Genomic DNA, 20,152 nt, shown 5'->3' with positions numbered 1-20,152 from the left:
TTTCTGGCAGCATCACATTACAGCACACATGCATTCAGAGGCTGGAGCACACTTCAGTTTGTCAGTAGGCCCTGAGGCACAGCACCAGCCCAGGTCAAGTACCCATCTTGGTGGCAGTGGAACAAATGCATTTTGACTAATTCCACTGAATTCCATTGTTTCCTCCTATGAGAAAAAGTACTCATTATTTAGGATTATAATACCATCTAGATGTGTAATTCCTGATTTCAGCTCTGCAGTACCAGGCACTACTCAGAGAGAGAAATGCCTCCATCTCCCAAGAGCTCATAAAACACAGAACAAATCCTGCTTTGCTTGTTCTACAAGACTTGTACTATGCTTTACTTGTACTATTATGTGCTTGGTTACTTTACATTACTATGCACAGGTGAGAGCCATTCCATAAGACTGGATGACTTCTGTGCTATTTAAAATGTTTCCATAAATCTTGGGGTGCTCTGTAAAAGTTGTTTTTTTCCAGTCAGCATTTCACACTGATGATCAGTGGCTGCAAATCTGTTTAAAAAGACTGAAACTGTCAGAACAGTGGGACAGACAAATTTCTTCAGGTCTGTCAGGAGACTGGTGATATTAGGGAAAATTTGTAGGAAAAAAGGAGCAACATCTCTTTGAGATTTAGACTAAACAAGGTATTTTGTCTTTTAATGCTTTATTCTGTTGCCATAACACAGTACTCAAATATGGGGTTTCATTATTAGGAAATAAAAAATTAAAAAGCACTTTACATTCCTCAGAGTTTTACTGAGAGTTTGACTTCACTAAAATTCATGGAGCTGGGCCACAGGAGCATATTTTCTCTTACATGGGAAGTTGGCCAGCAATTAGAGGTAATAAAATAACTAATTCAAGTGTGCAAGCACTAAAAAATATTTCTAGACCTGTGGTTTATTAAATTGCATCAGAATATTGTCTGCAGCGAAGAACCTCATTCTTTGGTTGAGGTGTATCATTGCAACACATCATCAGAATTTTGTTACAGCATGTTCACATGTTTTCTGGGAGAAAATAAGGGGAATATTGTATTTCATGGGAGAGTTTTCCCTCCTTCCCACCTGCAACTGCGTTACTGAGCAGAACAAAAATAAATCAGAACAATGTGTTCATGAGCAATGGATGATGGAAAAACTCACCAGAGCAGGAATCTGGACTGAGATCACCAATGTAAAGTTCAGTGGAGCATGGATGGCAGCCTAGTACTTGCTGCTTCCCAAAGAATGAAGAACTCTTGGTTTCTTTTGACCTTTTCATCTCCTGCTCTATTTGTAGCAACTCAAGCTTTATCTAACATCCAATAACATTTTTGATGAACTAAACTTACTGTCTTTGTTTGGGTTTTCTTCTATTTTTAATTTCCACCAACCTCTTGGTAGAAATTGTGCACTGTTAATGGGGGCTCACATGAAACAGAAGGCACGATTTCCATCAACTTCCATGTAGCCAGATTTTTACCAAGCTGGTATAGCTTCCTGTGGTAGCTTAACATGAGCACTGAAATTTTACCCTTATCCCTCAAAAATGCAGGTTCCCTTTCCATTAACATAATTCAGTTTAATGGATGTGGTATCAAGATCTAAAGAATCCTACCAACAAAAGCCTAGAGACTTTCCAGTGTGAACCCATTCCCCACGTAGAGGGAATGGGCATTAAATGGAAACAACAAATAATAATTTACCTTCAGTAAATTCAAGAATTTTGGATCATGCACTGTGATTTTTGGTTTTGGTTTTTTTTTTTTTGGCAAAAATACCTGTGTGGAGATGGAATGGAGAAAGGGAAAGCAACAGATTGCTAATACCCTTGCTAACAATGTAGGATTACTCATGACCCCAACAGCATTGCCAGATCATAACAACCTCAGAGCAGTTTCTGTAAGGTGTAGGTTGAAGAACTTTTTCTTTCTCTTCGAGGGGCTTAGTGCAAAAGGAAGAATATGGCTCAAGGAAGCAGATGGAAAAACATTTCTGACAGCTTAAGTACAGTTAATTATTTGTAGGCGAAGCATTCTGCTATCAGCACTGATTTGCTGTACTTGAAACTGAAACAGTCAGAGCAGCAACAATTTTATTCAGCATCACTGCAATTACCTGACTATAAATAGGAGACCTTGCCTTTCATCCCTTCCAGGAACAGGCAGCTAAAGGCCAGCACACTGTGTAGATGCCTCTTTGGTAAGCAGCTCATCCAAGTCTCATCCTCTCCCATTTTTTTCCACCTCTTACCTTTTTCTTTTAAGCAGATTCAACAGTTACTGGAAAAAGAAAAAAAAAAAAAAAGAGTACAACATGTATGGGAAGAGTTCACAAGGTAAGTATCACCTCTTTCACTTCACAGATAGTGGAGCTGAGGAAAATGAATACTCATTTAAGAGCATGTTCATTTCACATCTGCTCCTGAAGGAGCAAAGGGTGATGATGTGTTTTCTTGTGTCTTCTGGGATTTATCATCAAATAAATCCCAGAAGATTCTTCTCTCTGTGAGAGACGAGAACTCTGCTCCTAAATAATAACATTCAGCCTTCTGGGAAAAGAAACAGGAAGAAAGTAGGCTTGCAGAGGAAATCTCCAGCCTCCACTAACCAACAAGGAGGAACTGGAGACAAAAAGCATAACACAGATTATTTCTCCCTCAAAAGTGTGACATGGGGAAGACACTTCCTTGTGACCAAAGATCTCAGTATTCTTTTCTATTCTTCCCTGGCTTTGGTAAAAGCAGAATCACAGAATCTCCTGAGCTGGAAGGGACCCACAAGGATCATCAAGTCCAACTCCTGGCTCTGCAGACTGAATTCAATGAAAGGGAACATAATCAGTTTTTCCATCAGCTTTAAGATTTATATAAAAGAGAAACAAAATGCTATTGAGAGCTGTGTGATTACTTTTTTGAATAAGTATTATTGGAAAGAACGGAGACTGTTAGCTTTCATTGTCCACTCACAGCAAGGACTAATTAGAGTAAGACACTCTCCAGAATACTCTGAACAGCTGTGATTATTCACTCTTAAGAAAGATTAATTTGACTCGAAAGACAACAGAGAAACCCTTTAAAGAAGACATGGAGAATAGAGTTTTCTATGGGAGGACAGGAGACAGCTCACTTTTAACAGAATGGAGGGTGAAAAGGACTTCTTTCTCTATATATTGAAATCTTAAGCAGCATGAGAGAAAGTGTACTTAGGCTAATGTTGGCTCAAAAGCAAGTGGAATAAATTATCTAAGAATAAATTTATTCTGGAAACGCAAAAAAAATATATATATAATTTCAAGTACCAGAGCAGTGAAATCCTGGAAACACACACTCAAAGCAGAAGTAGGACCAAATGAAGTGTTCTGCTTTCCAGTGGAGCTTGGTAAGTGTATTGATGAAGTTGCCTGCAATAGAGAACCTCTTTCAAATGACCAAGCATATCCTGGACTGCATATATAACTGCAGTCCTTGAAGTCCCCTGAGGTTACATTCAGAAGACCCACATAAACAACTGCTTTTTGTGCAAAGTCAAGAATTACAGCTCAAGGCCAGCTACAAAAACTCACAGAGCTTCTACTCAGCCCTGCAGGCAAATAATTGACCTCCTGCCAGTCCAGCTCATCCCTGAACCTCAGGATCTGAAAACTGTGTGTTTTCAGGCAAGAAGCCATCATACTTTCACCCATCCAACCTCACAAAATTCCAAGCCTTTCAATGAAACTGACTTGAAAGCATGTATTTGGAATATAGGGAACCTGAAGTAATTTCTTTTCATCTCCTATGAAATCCTAGGAGATGCATGGAACGATTCAGTCACCTGCTCAGAGCTCAGAGATGAAAGTTTTATGAGGTAGCAAGACATCTACAAGTTATTCACTGTGACTTGTTCCTGTGAATCTGGTTCCTATACTGCTGTAGAACTAGATGATTTAGTCAGGATGCAGAGATGAAATTCAGTTCCAGACAGCCATCAGTTTTTCATGGGTTGTGCATTAATTATTCCTCTGCAGCAGAGCTCCATCAGTTGGCTCTGTAATGGTGCAGTGAAGTTCCTTAGCACAGGCTCACTCCAAGAGAACATATCTGTATTGCCAGCAGGGTCAATGTGATTTCAAGAGCAGTTCAGCCACCTCTGTGGTGGGTGCAATCCAAACCTGTGAACCATCAGAGTCCAAATCAGCTTCCCAACATCTGATTTGGCAGCCTTATGCTTCTAGAACTGGGTATACTACATTGTATGAAGATAAAATGCACCAAATAAAAACAAACTACTGTAAATTAAAGAATGTCAGCCCTTGGGAGAACTTCATATAAATATTGTTAGAATGATCCCAGTATAATGCTTGCACAGGCCAGCTAGCCCCATTCCAAGCAATGCCCAGGCAGGATCTGGGAGCTGGCATGGCCCAGGAGCAGAGTTATCATGCAGCCACTGTGCTTTGCTGGTTAACAGGATTTAATTTTGCTACTGCACAGACCAAACCAGAGTGAGTCCTGGCACTGCAGGCACACAGTAACTCCAGCTCCACAGGGAACATGCCAGACATGGGATGACTCAGCAGCCATGGTGAGACTGCATCTCTCCAGCTGAACTGCTGTGCCCAGCCTAAAGACACCTCAGAGCTGGGTACAGGATCAGTCTGCTGGCCCTCAATAGCCAGACCAAGGGTGGTGATCAGTGAGCTCCTGCTAACAGGACCAGCTGTGAACAAGCCAGGGGACAGACGGGCCTCTCCACACTGTTCTCTGCCAATCTCTGGTAGAAACCCACCTTATGCAAGAGCTAAGCAGTGTCTGTGAAGGCTCTGGTGTTAGTCTCGAGTTTACAGCCTTGCTACTACCCACAGCACCAGTGACTTTGAGGGAATGAGTCTGGGTTCACCTGGATCAGCATTGAAATATATTTAGCAGCAGTTCTGGAGACTTGATGCCTTTGACCTGTCAAACAGATGGACCTAAAATGTAAATAGATTGTATTTATGTAGATATGTATTTTTGTATACATACATATGTATAAAGATATGCAGCCCATATAAAGGAATTCAAATGAGAATTCTATGACAAAATTTTAAAAGCTTTAAATTATAAAAAACTGAACATCTTTCAATAGGAACCTCATACAAGACAAAGACATTTTGTGTATTTGTTCCAGCTTAAATTTTACAGCAGAAGTAAAACTGCAAAACAGAAATACAGACCACAATTAGCTGGTCCAGTATTTGCCATCCAGCATTGTGATGAATATAATAGCTATGTTACAATCCTCTTAAAATAGATGCAGCTTTTACCTGGTTTGGGTTTTTTTTTCCAGTCAGAGGAACACTATTCTGATAAGTGCTTGGCCTGATTAGGTTAAACCCAATGTATTGGTTAATTGGTTTACCCAATTAACATCTCACTGAATGGTGTTGGTGCATCACAAATGAAGTACAGAAATATACTGGATGTTCACCTGCAGGAATAGCATATAGTTAGAATACAGAACACTGAAACTGCAAATTCTTTTGGTATTGTTGTTTTGGTGGGGAAAAAAACAACCAACAAACCAAAACCACTGAAGCAGTTCCATGAGACTTGACATCCCTGTTTGACTAGTGTCATGAGAATAGCCCTGCAGTTCAGTCACATATCCATCCAAAGTCCACTCACTGCTTGTTTTCAGAATGTTGTACAGCTCTTCTTTCTGTATAAGATCATCTTGTCCTGTGCTTCCTCAGTCCAGAACAGTCCTTAAGAAAAGGAATGTTGCTTCCTGGAAGACAGCAGGAACTACAGGCATTAAGGTTTTAATGAATCCACTAAACCAAGCAGCATTATCCCTGGAAAGGTGAATAGTTGTATAATTTGGCCCACATTGTTGCAATTTTTTTTTGTTTGCTTGGGTTTTGAAAATCATTTGCTGCAATACATTGAGAAACAGGAGACAGAATTAACTCAGCCATTCTCCCATGGTATTCTGCTTGATCTCTCTCTCATGTACCGTATTTACTGCTTGGGTTCAAAGTTTTCCTCTTTGCTGTTTTTAATCATGCATCCCTTGGTTCACTCGTCCTTGCACCTCCAGCCTTTGTTGTTTTCAGTCCTTAGTGATGATCTTTCAGTTAAGAGCTCACCAGAGTGTAGATCATGCTGAATGTAAAAGAAAGACACAATATGAAAGTATCCCTTTGAAGCATGCAGAGCACTTTGATTTTTATAACCCTTTGCTGTCTGTTCCTCAGGTCTGGCTGTAATGGCCTGTGCTTTCCTTTGCATTCCTTCTATCTCTCTGAAGCATCTTAATTATGGTGCATTCAAGATGGGTATCAAAAGGCACTCAAGAAATAACAAATTCATTATCCACATCCTACTGCACCACAAGCTGAGTTTGAGCTTTTTAAAGCTCAGTCTGATGTCTGGATTTGAACAGCAAAGAAACAAAACCATTTTGCTTTAGCATGTTTGATCTTTCAAACTTCAACCAGCAACTCTCGGCAGGGCAGGCAAGGTTTTCTATGAAATTGCATTGTTTTGTTTCCTTTGGAAAAAAACCTCTGTGCACTAGAAGGAACATAAAATGCAGCCACCAGCTGGACTGAATCCATACATATTAAATGCAACTCGGAAAAGCAGAGAAAATAGTATATATTGCCACAGCTCCATTTTGCTACAATTCTAATTCTGCCAATACCCAGGAAAGCATTGGAAAAATGTCTGTAATTTATACTATTTTATCTAGCACCAGGCAGTGGATTTTGGAAGGTGGCCATGTTTTAGATTGAAGGGCTCAGAGGAAGCTGCACAGCAGTAAAGTCTCAGGAGAAACGCTACACCACACTGCTGAGCTGACTTTGATCCCAACACAAAAACGTGGAGTTAAAAAATGCTTTTTTCCCCCAAATCTCAACAGCATTTAAAAGGAATATTGAGAAACAACAACGTGCAGCAGTGACCCCTCAAGATGTGGTGAACAGCAGAACAGGTCAGACACCAATAATCAGAGGAGAAAAACACACTTTTCTTCTACCAGCACACCTCTTCCTTGCAGAGGGATGACACGCAAGACTGGCTTGAAGAGGCAACTCTATGCAAATACATCATGGAGGAAGGAGTAGAAGAAAGACAGCTAAAGCATCGTCTCCATTTAAAGTGTGCTAGAGTTTGTTGTCCAGTAGTTTTTATGGTGTGATTAAAAGCACTGGGATCCTGGCAAGGCCTTACCTTAAATGATCCTGACATATTTTTGCATTGGGCATTTGTGCCTGTGCACTGAGGACGTGTGACAGCTGAAAGGGGCAGGGGGACAATGCCCAATTGGTGGGCATATCTCCATGAATATACCTTATTTAGGGGTTTGGATCATGCTCAGGCTTTGCCCTGTCATGAAAGGGAGCCTGTAGGAATGACCAGGGGCATGGTGCATCCCATGCTCCCACCCAAAATCTACCTACCCATTTATTTACCATCTTGAGTATTACTATACCAAAGGTATAGTATTTTCCTTATGATCCTCTTGAATCATAAGGTATTACAGTTTTTTTTTGGTGTCATGCCATTAGCACAATATTCACTATTTTACCATCCCAAAAGATCATGCAGAGAAGCAAAATTTATTTCCTTTGGTTGGTGTTGCATCCTGGCTCAGGCCTTAGGTCAACACTAAATATTCTGTACTGAAGTGCCAGCAGTCAGCAGGAGTGCTTCCCTGAATCAACAGCAGAAGCAACCTTTTATGAGACTAAGGAAATTGTCCAATTGATTCCAGTCATTCCTGAATGCAATTCCACAAATGACATGAAAAGCAGCTTAGTGAAATGGCCAGACTTACCAGTAGAGATAATAGAAGAAGGAGAGGAGGTAGAAGGCCAGCTTACACCAGGCCTCTTTCTGGCAGTAACTCAAGGTGTCTGCGTTCATGACTGCAGGTGGATCATAGGCCAGCTCTGAGCTGTCTGCTGGGCAACGAAAATACCTGAAAGAGCAGGACAAGACACCTGGAATGACTCTCTAGTAATCTGTATTAAGTATGTGCAGATACACATCTGACTACCATCTTCCATGATAAAGAAGGAATTCCTCTTTTTTTCCCAAGTCTCTACTTCCAGACACCGTAAAAATGAGGATGCTGGATCATCTCCTTTCTTACAGAACCAAGCAATTAATGAATGTGGATTTACTGTGGTCTATTAATTCTTCAGATGAAAACATTTCCCCTTCCTACAGAGTTATTTATGGCTTATGCACTCATAACTCACACATTGTGAGTGACAATATATGGTGGTTTGTGATCACACAGAAGGATTACAGGGCTTTTATTGCACCTACACAACTGATTTCAGACATGATGAAAGGTGACAGTCCCAACCAACTGGTAGCTAAGTTCCTCCAACTCTGAAAAGGAAAAAAGCCAATATCGAGTAATGTAAGAAGCGGCTGACCAATATTTTCTACATGTGGCACTGCTCAAAAATTTATCATCCAAATAATTTTCTTCAAAAAATATTTTTCTTCTTACACAGGACAAATTTCTAATTATTCTCAGCAATGACTGAGTGAGAAAATCATGGCAGAAGAACTTTTTTGGCAAAGGAGCTTTTGTCTCAGGTAGTTTGCAGTAAAAAGCAAAAGCAAAACAAACAAAAAAAAAGAAGTCCTCAACAAAGTTAAGGAACTGCTCTAAGATCAGCACAAATCAGAGGAAATATTGTTATTTCTGCTGCTTTGACAAAGTAAGCAGAAGATTGCTGATTGCTTACAGATGGATAGACAGAAAGGAAGACATAAAAACACCAAGCAAGCGACCAGCAGCAAACTTTCAAACGAGATGTTCTCAAAATAACTTTGCCTTTCTCCCTTCCAGTGTTAGTCACATCCACTTACAACCTCTAATAAGATTGCAAGTTCTTTTATGGAGAACCACAGGTGGGATCTTGCTTAATTCTCTTCATTTGGATGAAGACATTACACAGTGTCTTCCCATGGTTCTGTGCAGAACTTTACACAATGAACCCAAAACTGCCTGTGGTTAAAGTAGAAGTAATAATGGAGTATCTATAGCAAAGCATATGAAGAATCATAGGAAAAAAAAAAAAGAGAATTAAAAATTTTCTCCAAAGGTTGATATCATTACTTAGAATCAGATCATTTTCCCCTTGGAAAGAAAAAAATTGCTTTTAGAAATTTTTCTAATGGGTCTCATTGTCACACTAAGGGTTGTTAACCCTTAGGAAAAGAGCAGCATAAAACATTATCATTTTTATTGCAGCAAAACAATAGAGAGAAAAGCATTTCTTTTAAAATAAAGCTCATTTAATTTAGCTTTCTCAGAACTATACTGGCACTCTAATTTCTGAATAATACACTTTATCATGCATTACCACTGAGCTTTTGCAGGAAAAAAATGTAAAAAAGTTCCTGGTTGAGATGATGATTTTGACTTCTTTACAGAATTATTCTTCTGCTACCATATGTACCTTTGTAACACAAAGAGACCCTGACAGACAAAAATCATCTGTGCTTTTACAAACACTGTGAAAATGAGAAACTAAGGAAGTCTCCAGACTGACAACCACAAAAACTGATGTCTCTTGGTTATTTTCAGAAGCAACAGAAGGCTGATCCTCCACTAGAATGCAGAGGGAGATGCAGCAGCAGCAGCTGCACTGCCTGCCTGGAAAACAACAGCAGTCTTGTGTGATCAGGTCTGGAAGCCCCTTGGTCAATATAAACACAATTCAGAGTTCCAGAGTGGGAACACTCCCCATTTCTTCATATGGGCAGTGTGAAGAAACAGTTCTTCATCTGCTCCAATCCCTACTCCACGAGTCTCTAAAAGAGGATTCCCTTGCAGAACAGAAATTCCCTACTGTACAGAAAGAAAAAACTTACTTTACACTGAAAAAAAAAATCCAAAAGCTGCCAAAGAAGATGAGACACAAAAATCTGTCAGCTTTCCCAGTCTGTTTCACAACTACAATGGAAAGGTTTCCTTGCTAGGGCTGAATGAAGAGGTCCAAGCTCTTTCAGATATGAACAGTCTTGCAACTCCCCATCTGTGAAGTATTTAGAGCCTCACTAAGCTCCACATTCAGATCCCAGCCTATTTCACTTCCATGTTTTCACTTGTGATGAGTGCATCCTGACACCCTTCAGAATATCCATCCAAGTAACTGAAAGCCACATTGTATTATCATATGTTCTCCTCCTTAGCCATTCTAAATCATGAAAAATTTCCTTTTTCTCTGGAAATGTAAGTTTCAGTGGCTTATAGGCAAGAGCCTCTAGGCAAGAGGTGCTCACCCCCACTCCTATCACTGTCCTTCATTGTCCACAAAACCTGCATGTGTGCTGAGCTGACAACCAAGGCTAACAAGCAGTCAGCATATAAAAGAAGGGCTTACCTCCAGAAGTGATAAAAAAGCAAAGGAACATTTAGCCCCAGTGTGAGCCACTCCTGAGCACATAAAAACATTATGCAGAAAAGGCTGTGGATGGAGTACTCCGGCAGCACCAGCTGAAAGGAAAGGAACAGAAAGAACAGAAGTCAGTAAAACAAACACCTCTTTGATTTTAGTCACCTAGGTAGTTTTTCAGAGAACAAATCAGCTCTGCAAGTCTTGCAAGTCTCCTGTGTGTCTGTCCCTAGACACACCTCAGCTGGCAGAGAGCATGGCTTTGAGCAAGGAGCACAGAACCCAGGGCCAGGTTTGTTAAGGCTCTACCCAAGTTTGTACTCCAAGACATGGGACAAATCACTTAATGTCTCATCTGGTGTTCCAGATCTATGTCTACAAAATATACATTATATTAATGCCTCCCTCACAAAAGCATTTTGAGACTAAATGAATGCCAGTAAAAGAGTTTTCAAAGAATGAAGTTTTATTACTGAAGCATTCAGAAAGGAAACAAAGCTACTCCTGAAGTTTTGCTCCTACATTGGAGGAGTGTCTCTGGAAAAACAAAGTGCTGCTTCTACCATTTTGATATGTTATATACACCATAAAGAGATCAAATCCATTACCAAGTCAGTCTTGCAAGCACAAACCCACTAAGACAGGAAACTCACTTCCTAAGAAAATCCAAGGCTCCCTACATTTGTTGTTTCAGAACCATGACGATTCTTTCTATTAAAAGAGAAAATGAGTGGGCAGCTGGCAGAAGCAGAAATGTATGTGATGTTGATTCAGAGTAGTTATTTCAAAAGGCACTTTGCTTTCTTCACTGCTTTCCCATTTCTTAGCTGTCTTTCTTCTTTTGTTTTCTTCCCATGTCTTTTCTCAGAAATCCCTGATTATTTTCTTCAAGTCACAGAAAAGACTAGTTTCCAGCAGTGCATATTTCTCAAAGCTAGACAAACTCACACACAACTCATCTGCATCCACTGCTTCATATTGGAGATATATCAACCAAAATTAAATCACAAAAGGCATTTGGGGGCTTTTTTTGATGACAATTCATTATCATCTGTCAAATAATTAAAGCGAGCCCTATTTTTTTTAAAAACAAGGTAAAATTTACTACACAGTTTTTCCAAATAACTATTCCCATAGAGCTGTGCTGCAAGGAATTCCATCATCTTGGCTCTAGGAGTCTTTCCACCTCACATGGAACACACTGTTTAAATGCATTTCACTTCAGCACTTGAAGAACTTAACAGATTTGGGCATCTCCGTGACTGTGCCTTCAACTTAAACATTCTCAAGGGCTTATTTTATGTGGATGAGAAATCATAATACAATTATATACTTCAGATTCCAGATGGTACTTATTTATCACTGCTGGATCTTTTTTTTTCTTCAGTTTGAGAATGTGATTTACAACATGACTATAACCTTTCCCCAAAGAATGATTCATCTTCATAACAAATTGTAGACAAGAAAGGTCTTCATGATGTACATCTGCCCACTGAACATCACAACACTCAAAAGCATATTACATTCATTTTCACATATTTGATTGCTGGTTCCAACACAATACACAAACTTAGCTAGACTGCAACCCTGGTGCCTGGTCAGTGGGCTGGCTGGTAATAACAGGGAAGGAAACCCACGGTGAATATTTATGCAGACAGAGCTTGAAAAACAAACCAAAAATCTGCAGTGAAATTAGAAAGGAAACAAAGGAAGCTGAGGACTCTCAGAAGTAGGCTCACTTTCCAGTCACAATTTCTGGTGTAAATTAAATCTGTCTATACTTGTGGTAGAACAGTAAAAGGGTCATTGATGTCTCTTCAACCTTTTCTTGGAGTGGTATTTTCCTGTAGACATAAATAAGAAAGTATTGTTGCTAATCACTGTTTCTGGAGAGAATTTGTGCAAAGAAGCAAACAAAGCCCAGCCTGCAAAGCCAGTTACATTCAGCTGATGTACTTCAGAGATCAAATCTAAAAGGAGGTGAGAGACTTGGAAGCATAAAGTATAGAAAGGCACTAACTAGCAGCAAGGCTTATGAGGTCAAGTAAATAACTAAAATAAAACACTGCCTCAGTTCTTGGCTGTAAGAATCATCCTGCAATTTGACACTATATCCTCTGAAAACAACGAAAACTGGAAATCAACTTTAGCAAACATGGGATTCAGCTCCTGGAGAGAAGAAAGCTGGCTGAGAAACAAGCAGCAGTCAATCCTTGTAGTTCCTGCTGAGGTACTCAACTGAAAAGCAACTTCAGTGATACAGATAACTGCAACAGGAACTAAGCCAATGTCTTTAATTCATTCCTGTGAGAGCATAGGAAGCTGTCAGATGGTAAACATGTTAGGATATAAATAGTACACTTCTATTTTGAACCAGGAACATCCTGATTCAGATAACGACCTCTGCTTTCTGACACAGCTCAAGATAAAGCTTGTGATGGTTATGAAACATGGAGGAGAAGGAGAAACTGGCATAGCAGCACAACTCTCAAGGGAGGCAACTTGGTCACTTTGAGTCCCAAGCTCAAATGGCACCACAAATTTACCACCAGAAATTCACATGGCTGATACTTCACTGTGGAAAACCACAGGAAAACCTGAAAAGGAAGTCAGTTTCTGGACAAAAAAAAATGCTGCTAATCAGAAATGCCACAACATAAGCAAGGGAAAATGAAACCACTCTAACTTTGTTAGTGTTGTTCTGATATAACTGCATAGTTAAGTAAATGTCCACATCAGTAAACCCTTATTCACAATTTATCACTCACATTTAAAATGTAAAACCTTAGGTGGGTATCATGCTCATTACCATTTCACCACAAGAAATGCACTCTCATACAAAGTAGTACACACACACTGCACATGGAGATTGATCCTTCTCTAATTCCATAGAAAATAAAGCAGGCTTTGCTATGGACAGACACCTAGGCTTGGCTGAACTAAAGAGCAGGAAAACAAGCACTGAATTTAAGCACCTATCAGCAGCTTCTTTCTGTTTATAGGAATACAAAGAGCCCTTTAGAGAAGCTCAGTCCTAAATAACATTCTTCTGTTTCCCATTTCCTACATCTGTTCTGTTGTTCTTATACAAAAGATAAACTTGTCTTTTTCTGTCTGTATCTCTCCTCCTTGTTCTGTTTATTACAGATGGATACCTCCTTCTCAAATGTAATTTTGATTTTACAGGACACTAAATCATTTTTACATGGAATGACTCTTACAGTTTTGTCTCACCAGTGAACAGGGTCCATAAAATACCTCATAGAAAACAGAACTGGAAAGATATTATGGAAGGAATAATAATATCCCTTCATCAGTGCTATTAAATTCTCACAAATCTCAAACGGTTTTCCCACTCTTAAGCCACTGAAATGTCAAGATTCTTCTTTCCAGCACTTTGCTTAGACCAATGCTCCTGAGTGTTCCACACTAATAATAATAATAATTCTCACAGAATTGCTGTTCCTTCCCCAAAACACCCAAGAGTCTCCATCAGTCTCCATCTGTGCCTGTCAACCTCCACACTGCAACCACAGATTTTACACTGTACCCAGAAATTGCCAGCCATCACACACTCCACCCTACCAGAGCTTCTGAGAGTCTTCATTACACTGTTGGAGGCTGAAACAACTTCCCTTCTTAATGCCTGCCCTCTCCTCCTACAGATGGCAGGAAAACCCTGCAGAGAAGTGGGGGTTGAATCTCCTTCTGGTGATTACCCCAGTGCAAACATGTTGTTCACCTTAAAATCACACCAGCCCCTTTCCATCCACCTGAAAGCAACAGAAAACTTCAAGCATCGTGCATGTGTGGAATCACAGGGCCAGATGAGGTCTGATCTAAGTGCACTCTGCTTTATTGCAGTGGTTATTGCTACTGCATCTGCCTGCACTAGAGGATGGCTGCAGCTTGTCACTATGGGGCTCATTTGCTGCTTTTTCCACCACATCCCTCAAAAAAGCTGACAGAATCAGTCCTCATCAATAGCAGGGGAAAGAGGGGGTGGAGGTGTACCCAAGGTTTTCAGGACACGGGAGTTATTTCAATAGCACTTTAAAGCGCATCCCTACAGAGCCTGCCAGAGCTAACCTGGGTTACTGGGGAGAGTGTCAGCTGAGTTAAAGACACTGTGAGATCAAAGGGAGGTTATTTAATGACTCCAAAATTCCCCCAACTGAACAGCACAGACTGGCAAAATCAGAAGTGTAGTGCAAGAAAGGGAAAAAAAGAAAGCAAAACCATACAGAAAAATAGTAGCAGCATGTGCCTTAGCCCAGACTGTGTGTGTATGTGGAATGTACATACTCTGAAACAAATCATCTGTTTCCTCCTGCTGCTGCACAAACCAAAGAAGAAGGGTCAACTATGTGTAATTTAAATACACAGACCATACATCTTAATAATTCCAACAGTTTTAAACATACTGTCTGCTCTGATCAAACAGACGAAACACTAAATTTTACTCTTGAAATATAAGAAGTCTTCCCACTTTTCTAATCTACTTTAAATGATTTGGGTTACTTGACTTCCAAAACCTCTTCTGAAAGGCTGCCCTAGAGCCCAGTACAATGCTGTCACAGTAAATATACTAAGGTTTTCTGTCCAAATATTCAGGTCCAATTTATTTCAATTCTCCTGTTAAAATCCACACTTGCTTGTGTCTCTACAGACTGTTTGCTAGTTCCTAATTCAGTAGCATCAAATTGTTAGAACACAAACATGTAACAAAACCATTTTAAGTAATTCAAAACCATGTTTTACAAACCTCTAGAAGTATTTAGCAGTTTGGTAGGTAGATTTGTGCATGTAGTTCAGAAGAAAATTCTTGGGAAATGGATTCCAGATCATCAAAAGGACAATGTGCAGCTGAACCTACTAAATTAATATATGCAGCTTTACATTTTATCTGGGGGAGAGGAGCAGCACACACATGCAAGACTTAATGGTACCAACAAAATGCAGAGCAGAAATTAAAAAAAAAAAAAAGGATAACACATCTGTGTTTTCACCCCTCCACTCACTGCTCGGGATCACAATGAAACAAAGCAGCAAAAAGCCAGTGCTTTGTGAAGGTAATTTAATTATTCTAAAGAGCTATTGGAATTTCTTTAGACATTTCTCTTAAGTGGAATGTGAACATAAGTCACTCCACAGCACAAATACCAGACAATGAAATGAGTAACACAAAGAGCCTAATTACTATTCTCACTCCATATCCATCTCAGACACAGTACAAGATCTAATATTAAAAGACAGGATTTCTGGATGCTCTTTCCATCTCAGCTACTAAACACATTTATATTTAGGCCTATCATTTCACTTCTCATTGTCTCTCTCTCTCTCTTCTGCTACATGGGGATAATTATATTCAATTCTATATATTCCACTGGAGCTAGTTTATGACTAGAATATTTAAGCTTTTTCTTAAGACCAGTAATAACTTCAACAGGAGTGAGAGATGAGAATCAGGTCTTCACAGGACACTCATCAGGAGTATCCATAAATATTCTGGTATTGCAGAGCCCGTGGAAGGTCACAGCAGACAACAGGTAAAAAGGTTATGAAACGGATTTAAAAAAAGACTGAAAGGTCTGCAGGGCACCAGCACAATCCAAGAAGTGCCCCATGCTTGGCAGGCACGTCATTAGGGCAGATGTGCTGTGATCTTACAAGTGCATCTCCTCTGCAAACTGTTCTTTTCCACTCAGCAGGGATCAGGAGACATCTTTATGACCTTCCTTTTTCTAACGCTAATTCCGAACCAGCAACAGAAGCTGGGATGGCAACCCCGGAGCGCCAACTCCTCTAATTCCCACAGTGCTGGCAGAAAACAGGGTAATAAACCTCTCCTTGCCCTACCTCACTTTGGTATTTCAGGCACAAGCAGCCAGGACACCCCGCAGCTGGGCTGCTCCAAGAGCTCCTGCCGCCTTTGTCTGCTGCTCCCCCAAAAGTGGGGAGAGCGGCAATTAGCGCAGCAGCTGCTCGTTAGGAGCTACAAAACCAACCCCCGGCTCACAGGCAGGGCTATGAATGCACAAACCTCAGGGATGATCAAAATGAACTTCAGCCATCTGCAGGGCTCAGGAAGGGCCCTCAGGCCTTCTCCTGGGGGTCTGCCCAAGATTGACACTTCCATAAATGCTGAAAACGAAGTGTTTGCAAGAGGGCTGTTTGTGTGTGAAGAGTGGCAGTCTGAGGAAGCAGATTTGGTGCAGTGCAGGCGTGGCAAAGACATTTCCCTCCCTGGAACTACAACAGCTTTATAGAAAGCATCAGCAACGAGATGCAAGGCAGGACATTTAACTCTCAGCAGAAAAAAAAACCTGCATCCATAAACAAGCATGGGGTGAAATCATCATGGCAAAGACATTTCCCTCCCTGGCACTACAACAGCTTTATAGAAAACATCGGCAACGAGATGCAAGGCAGGACATTTAACTCTCAGCAGAAGAAAAACCTGCATCCATAAACAGGTATGGGGTGAAATCATCGTGGCAAAGACATTTCCCTCCCTGGCACTACAACAGCTTTATAGAAAGCATCAGCAACGAGATGCAAGGCAGGACATTTAACTCTCAGCAGAAAAAAAAACCTGCATCCATAAACAGGCATGGGGTGGAATCACTGTGCTCTACATTCAGGAATTATACTGCTTTTTGTAATTGCACAGTAGCTTTATAAGGTGTGATCCCAACTTAAAGCCACCCTGAACATTCTGCCAAACATAACAGTGACCTCTGGTTTAACTTCCTTCGTTTTATTAAAATGCAAATACTTACTTTATTGCATACTGAATTAGAGCAAATATAGGCCATTAGCAAGTCAAATTCTGCCAATATTTCAACACAGCTCTGAGGAACAGATGCATAAATTGCATCACCCCAAGTGGCTGAGAAGTACACTGCTCTCAGGAGCACAGCACAGACAACATTACTCATCTACATTTTTGCTGCATCTTCAGCTTATTCCACTGTTACTTGTGGTGTTCTCCCACTGCAAGGACTTATGTTTACAAGCCCTCGAGAAGAGGACTGGGAGAAGCTGAATTGTAGAGCAAGAGGTCATCAGTTACAGAGTGACACTTTGTTTGGCACTTTGATTATTGGCTAAACACTTAGAGATGAGATTAGCAGCAAAATGTAGTAGTTAAACTGAAATAGTTTCATACAGAAATATTTTCATGAGTAATAACACTGTGAATATCTCCCTTTAAAGGATATTCCAGTTTTCATCAGGCATCACTCTGGCAAATCCTACTTCCCCCCTGGAGCAGAAGATGAATAAGGACCAAACTGTGACTGAGTCAAAAGTTTGAACTCTTCACTCTTGCAATAGTTTTCCTAACTTTTCCCATTACAAGCTCCCCCTGCTATGAGCACCTGGCAGACACAGCAGGATCTATCTTCTCATTATCCCTAGGTAAGCACACAGACATCCTTAGGCAATTATTGCTAAAAATAACAATTGTTATGTTCTAACTTTTCAAAAGTGCTGAATTCAGGAACTTGTAAAATTGACTAAAAATAGTGTTGGCACAATTCACTTAATCAATGAGTGTCAGTAGTGAATGAATTGCCTGCCAGAAGTACTACACTTCCTCTCAGTCCTTTAGTCCTATTTTAAGGGCTTTCTTTCCAGATATGATACTGTATCGAAAGAAAGGACAAGAGGGATTATATTCAGTATTTTTACTGCAATAGTAATACTTTGTTTAGTAAATATGAATACAACCTCTTTAAAATAAAACAGCAAGTGTGAAGAAGAGATGCACTATCTCTAGTCAAACAACATTTATGGGATAATTTGTGTACAAAGTATAAATACTGCCAGCTCTTTGATCCCAATTCTACTATCAGTTCTGCAAAATAGCTTCTGGGCCAAGTTCCATTCTTTCTGATGAAATTCAAACTATGTGGGTGCCCAAAAGACTAACTGAATAGGGAATGCCCAATTTTATCCCTTTCCACACTTCATAGATAACAAATAAGTAGGCAGAAAAGAGTGAAGAGAGGGAAAGAGGGAAGCTTTTAGATTATCTGTGCTGAATTTTCTGTCAGAGTGCAGCATTGAAAAAGGCAGCTTGGTAACAAAGGTACTGAAGGCCTGGAAATCTATTACAAGATTCAGGGAAAATCATTATGTCCTTCATCCTTCTGGTGCAAACAAAACCTCTACCAAGTGTGAATCACTGTGAATATATTAACTCCCTCCTCATTTAGGCAAGCTGCAGAAAACAATTAAACCAACACAGAGCTAGTGAAAGTGTGTCATACTTCAGCTACAAATATTTTACTTGCTTTTCTTGTATCTCCACTTCTCCTGTCATAATTCTTCTTTCTTTCTTTCCCTTGTACAACCTAAGGACAGCCTCACTGTTTACATGAACAGAAGATTTAGAATTTATCTATCATATTTCTGTATGAAACTAGTGAGGGATGCTGTGTGAAAGTTGTCTAAAAAGAACTCCACCGTAAGTCATGATTTTCATAAACTCAAAATTGTGTACTAATACATTTTTAGCTAACTTCACATTTTACCCTTGAAGTGCAAAAAATACGCTCTCCTAATGTAAAAATATCTTGTCAGAGCCACTCTGAAGGCCAGAATAAAGTTGGCTTTATCATGCAATAGAAGTTTAGCAGTACCTTTCAAGTAAGAATGGAGTACTGAAATACAGACCAGTTTCGGGTTTCTCACACATGTTTAGAATCTAATGCATTTTAAAAAGTTTTGGGGCACTTCAAACAATGGAGAACTTCAATGAATTTAGTTTAAGAAGCATGCTGCAATCACAGTCCAAATCCTAATGGAAAGAATATGCAGAGCATGGCAAGCTGACACCCTACAAAATCTGCAGGTATAATTAATGCCTCTGAAACAGCAATATCCTTTATTCCAGTGGCTACATGCAAACCCTGGAATTTCTTCTGAGGCAGTTTGGAAGCAGTTTGGAATTTTGTGTGTGCATGTATAGCAGAGGGGTGTAGCTCCCACTCAGTGTGATACTGACAGAGATCTAGCTCATCTTATTGCCCCTGTTCATTAGTATTTCTGTAGAGCAAACATCCCAAGCCTGCAAGCGTACAATACCAGATTATTTCATTCCCAGCAATATGAAATGTGACCACAGCAGTTTGGGTCTGACTCCAAACTGGGCTGGATTTGAACAGCTTCTGTAGAGATCCAAGACCTCATGCAATTATTGAACCAACAAAACATCAGACCCCTCAAAAACAGCAAGGAATTTTTTACCTTTGGTCAAAAATAAAAGATTCAAGCTCTGCCTGCAAACAAGAAAACCAAGTAGATCTCCAAAAACAAGATTTCTATCATCAGAACAACTGTGCAACCTTTCCTTTCCTGTTGTGTGCATGTCTGGTGTAAACAAATGTTCTTCATATTTATTACCATGTGGTTTTTGTAGCATCTGGCACAACCAGGCTTTACTCTTTACCTGAGACCAAAAGCACTGCTGTAACAAACACCAACACAAACATTATAGAAAAGGAGAGCCAAGTCTTGCTGAAAGTCATCTCTCAACACAACCTTTAAAAGATCAAAGTATCCAACTAAGAGAACAGAATGCAAAATTCAAAAAGTGGCAAAATGTAAGACAACAGAACATCCACCTAAAGACAACAAAAGCAGAGTTGTATTACATTTTCTTCCAAAAAGGAGAATGTGTACTAAAACTACCCTTTTGACTTAAGACAGTTTTAAAACATGAAGTTTTCATCTGATAATGTTAATTCAGAATATCACTGTAGTCCCAA

The 20,152-nt window shown here is 39.9% G+C and overlaps 1 protein-coding gene across 3 annotated transcripts in view; it reads right to left on the bottom strand.

The window, feature by feature from the left end:
• Positions 1-651: 651 nt before the first annotated feature.
• The window catches only part of CNIH3 (cornichon family AMPA receptor auxiliary protein 3), a 49,900-nt gene continuing 30,399 nt past the window's right edge, over positions 652-20,152 (bottom strand). For 2 of the 3 annotated variants that reach the window (XM_054630001.2, XM_077176120.1), the window contains exons 4-6: positions 10,365-10,477; positions 7,793-7,936; positions 652-6,114 (exon numbers count right to left, since the gene is read on the bottom strand). In XM_054630001.2, the coding sequence (XP_054485976.1) occupies positions 6,087-6,114; positions 7,793-7,936; positions 10,365-10,477 (285 nt within the window). In that variant the 3' untranslated portion in view covers positions 652-6,086. The remainder of the gene's footprint in view (positions 6,115-7,792; positions 7,937-10,364; positions 10,478-20,152) is intronic. The other variant, XR_013181553.1, reaches the window with a different exon arrangement.

Source organism: Agelaius phoeniceus, chromosome 3 (genome assembly GCF_051311805.1).
Source record: "Agelaius phoeniceus isolate bAgePho1 chromosome 3, bAgePho1.hap1, whole genome shotgun sequence".
Classification (NCBI taxonomy): Eukaryota; Metazoa; Chordata; class Aves; order Passeriformes; family Icteridae; genus Agelaius; species Agelaius phoeniceus.
The sequence above is the reverse complement of the archived record's forward strand: the minus strand, read 5'-3'. Positions and strand labels throughout refer to the sequence as shown.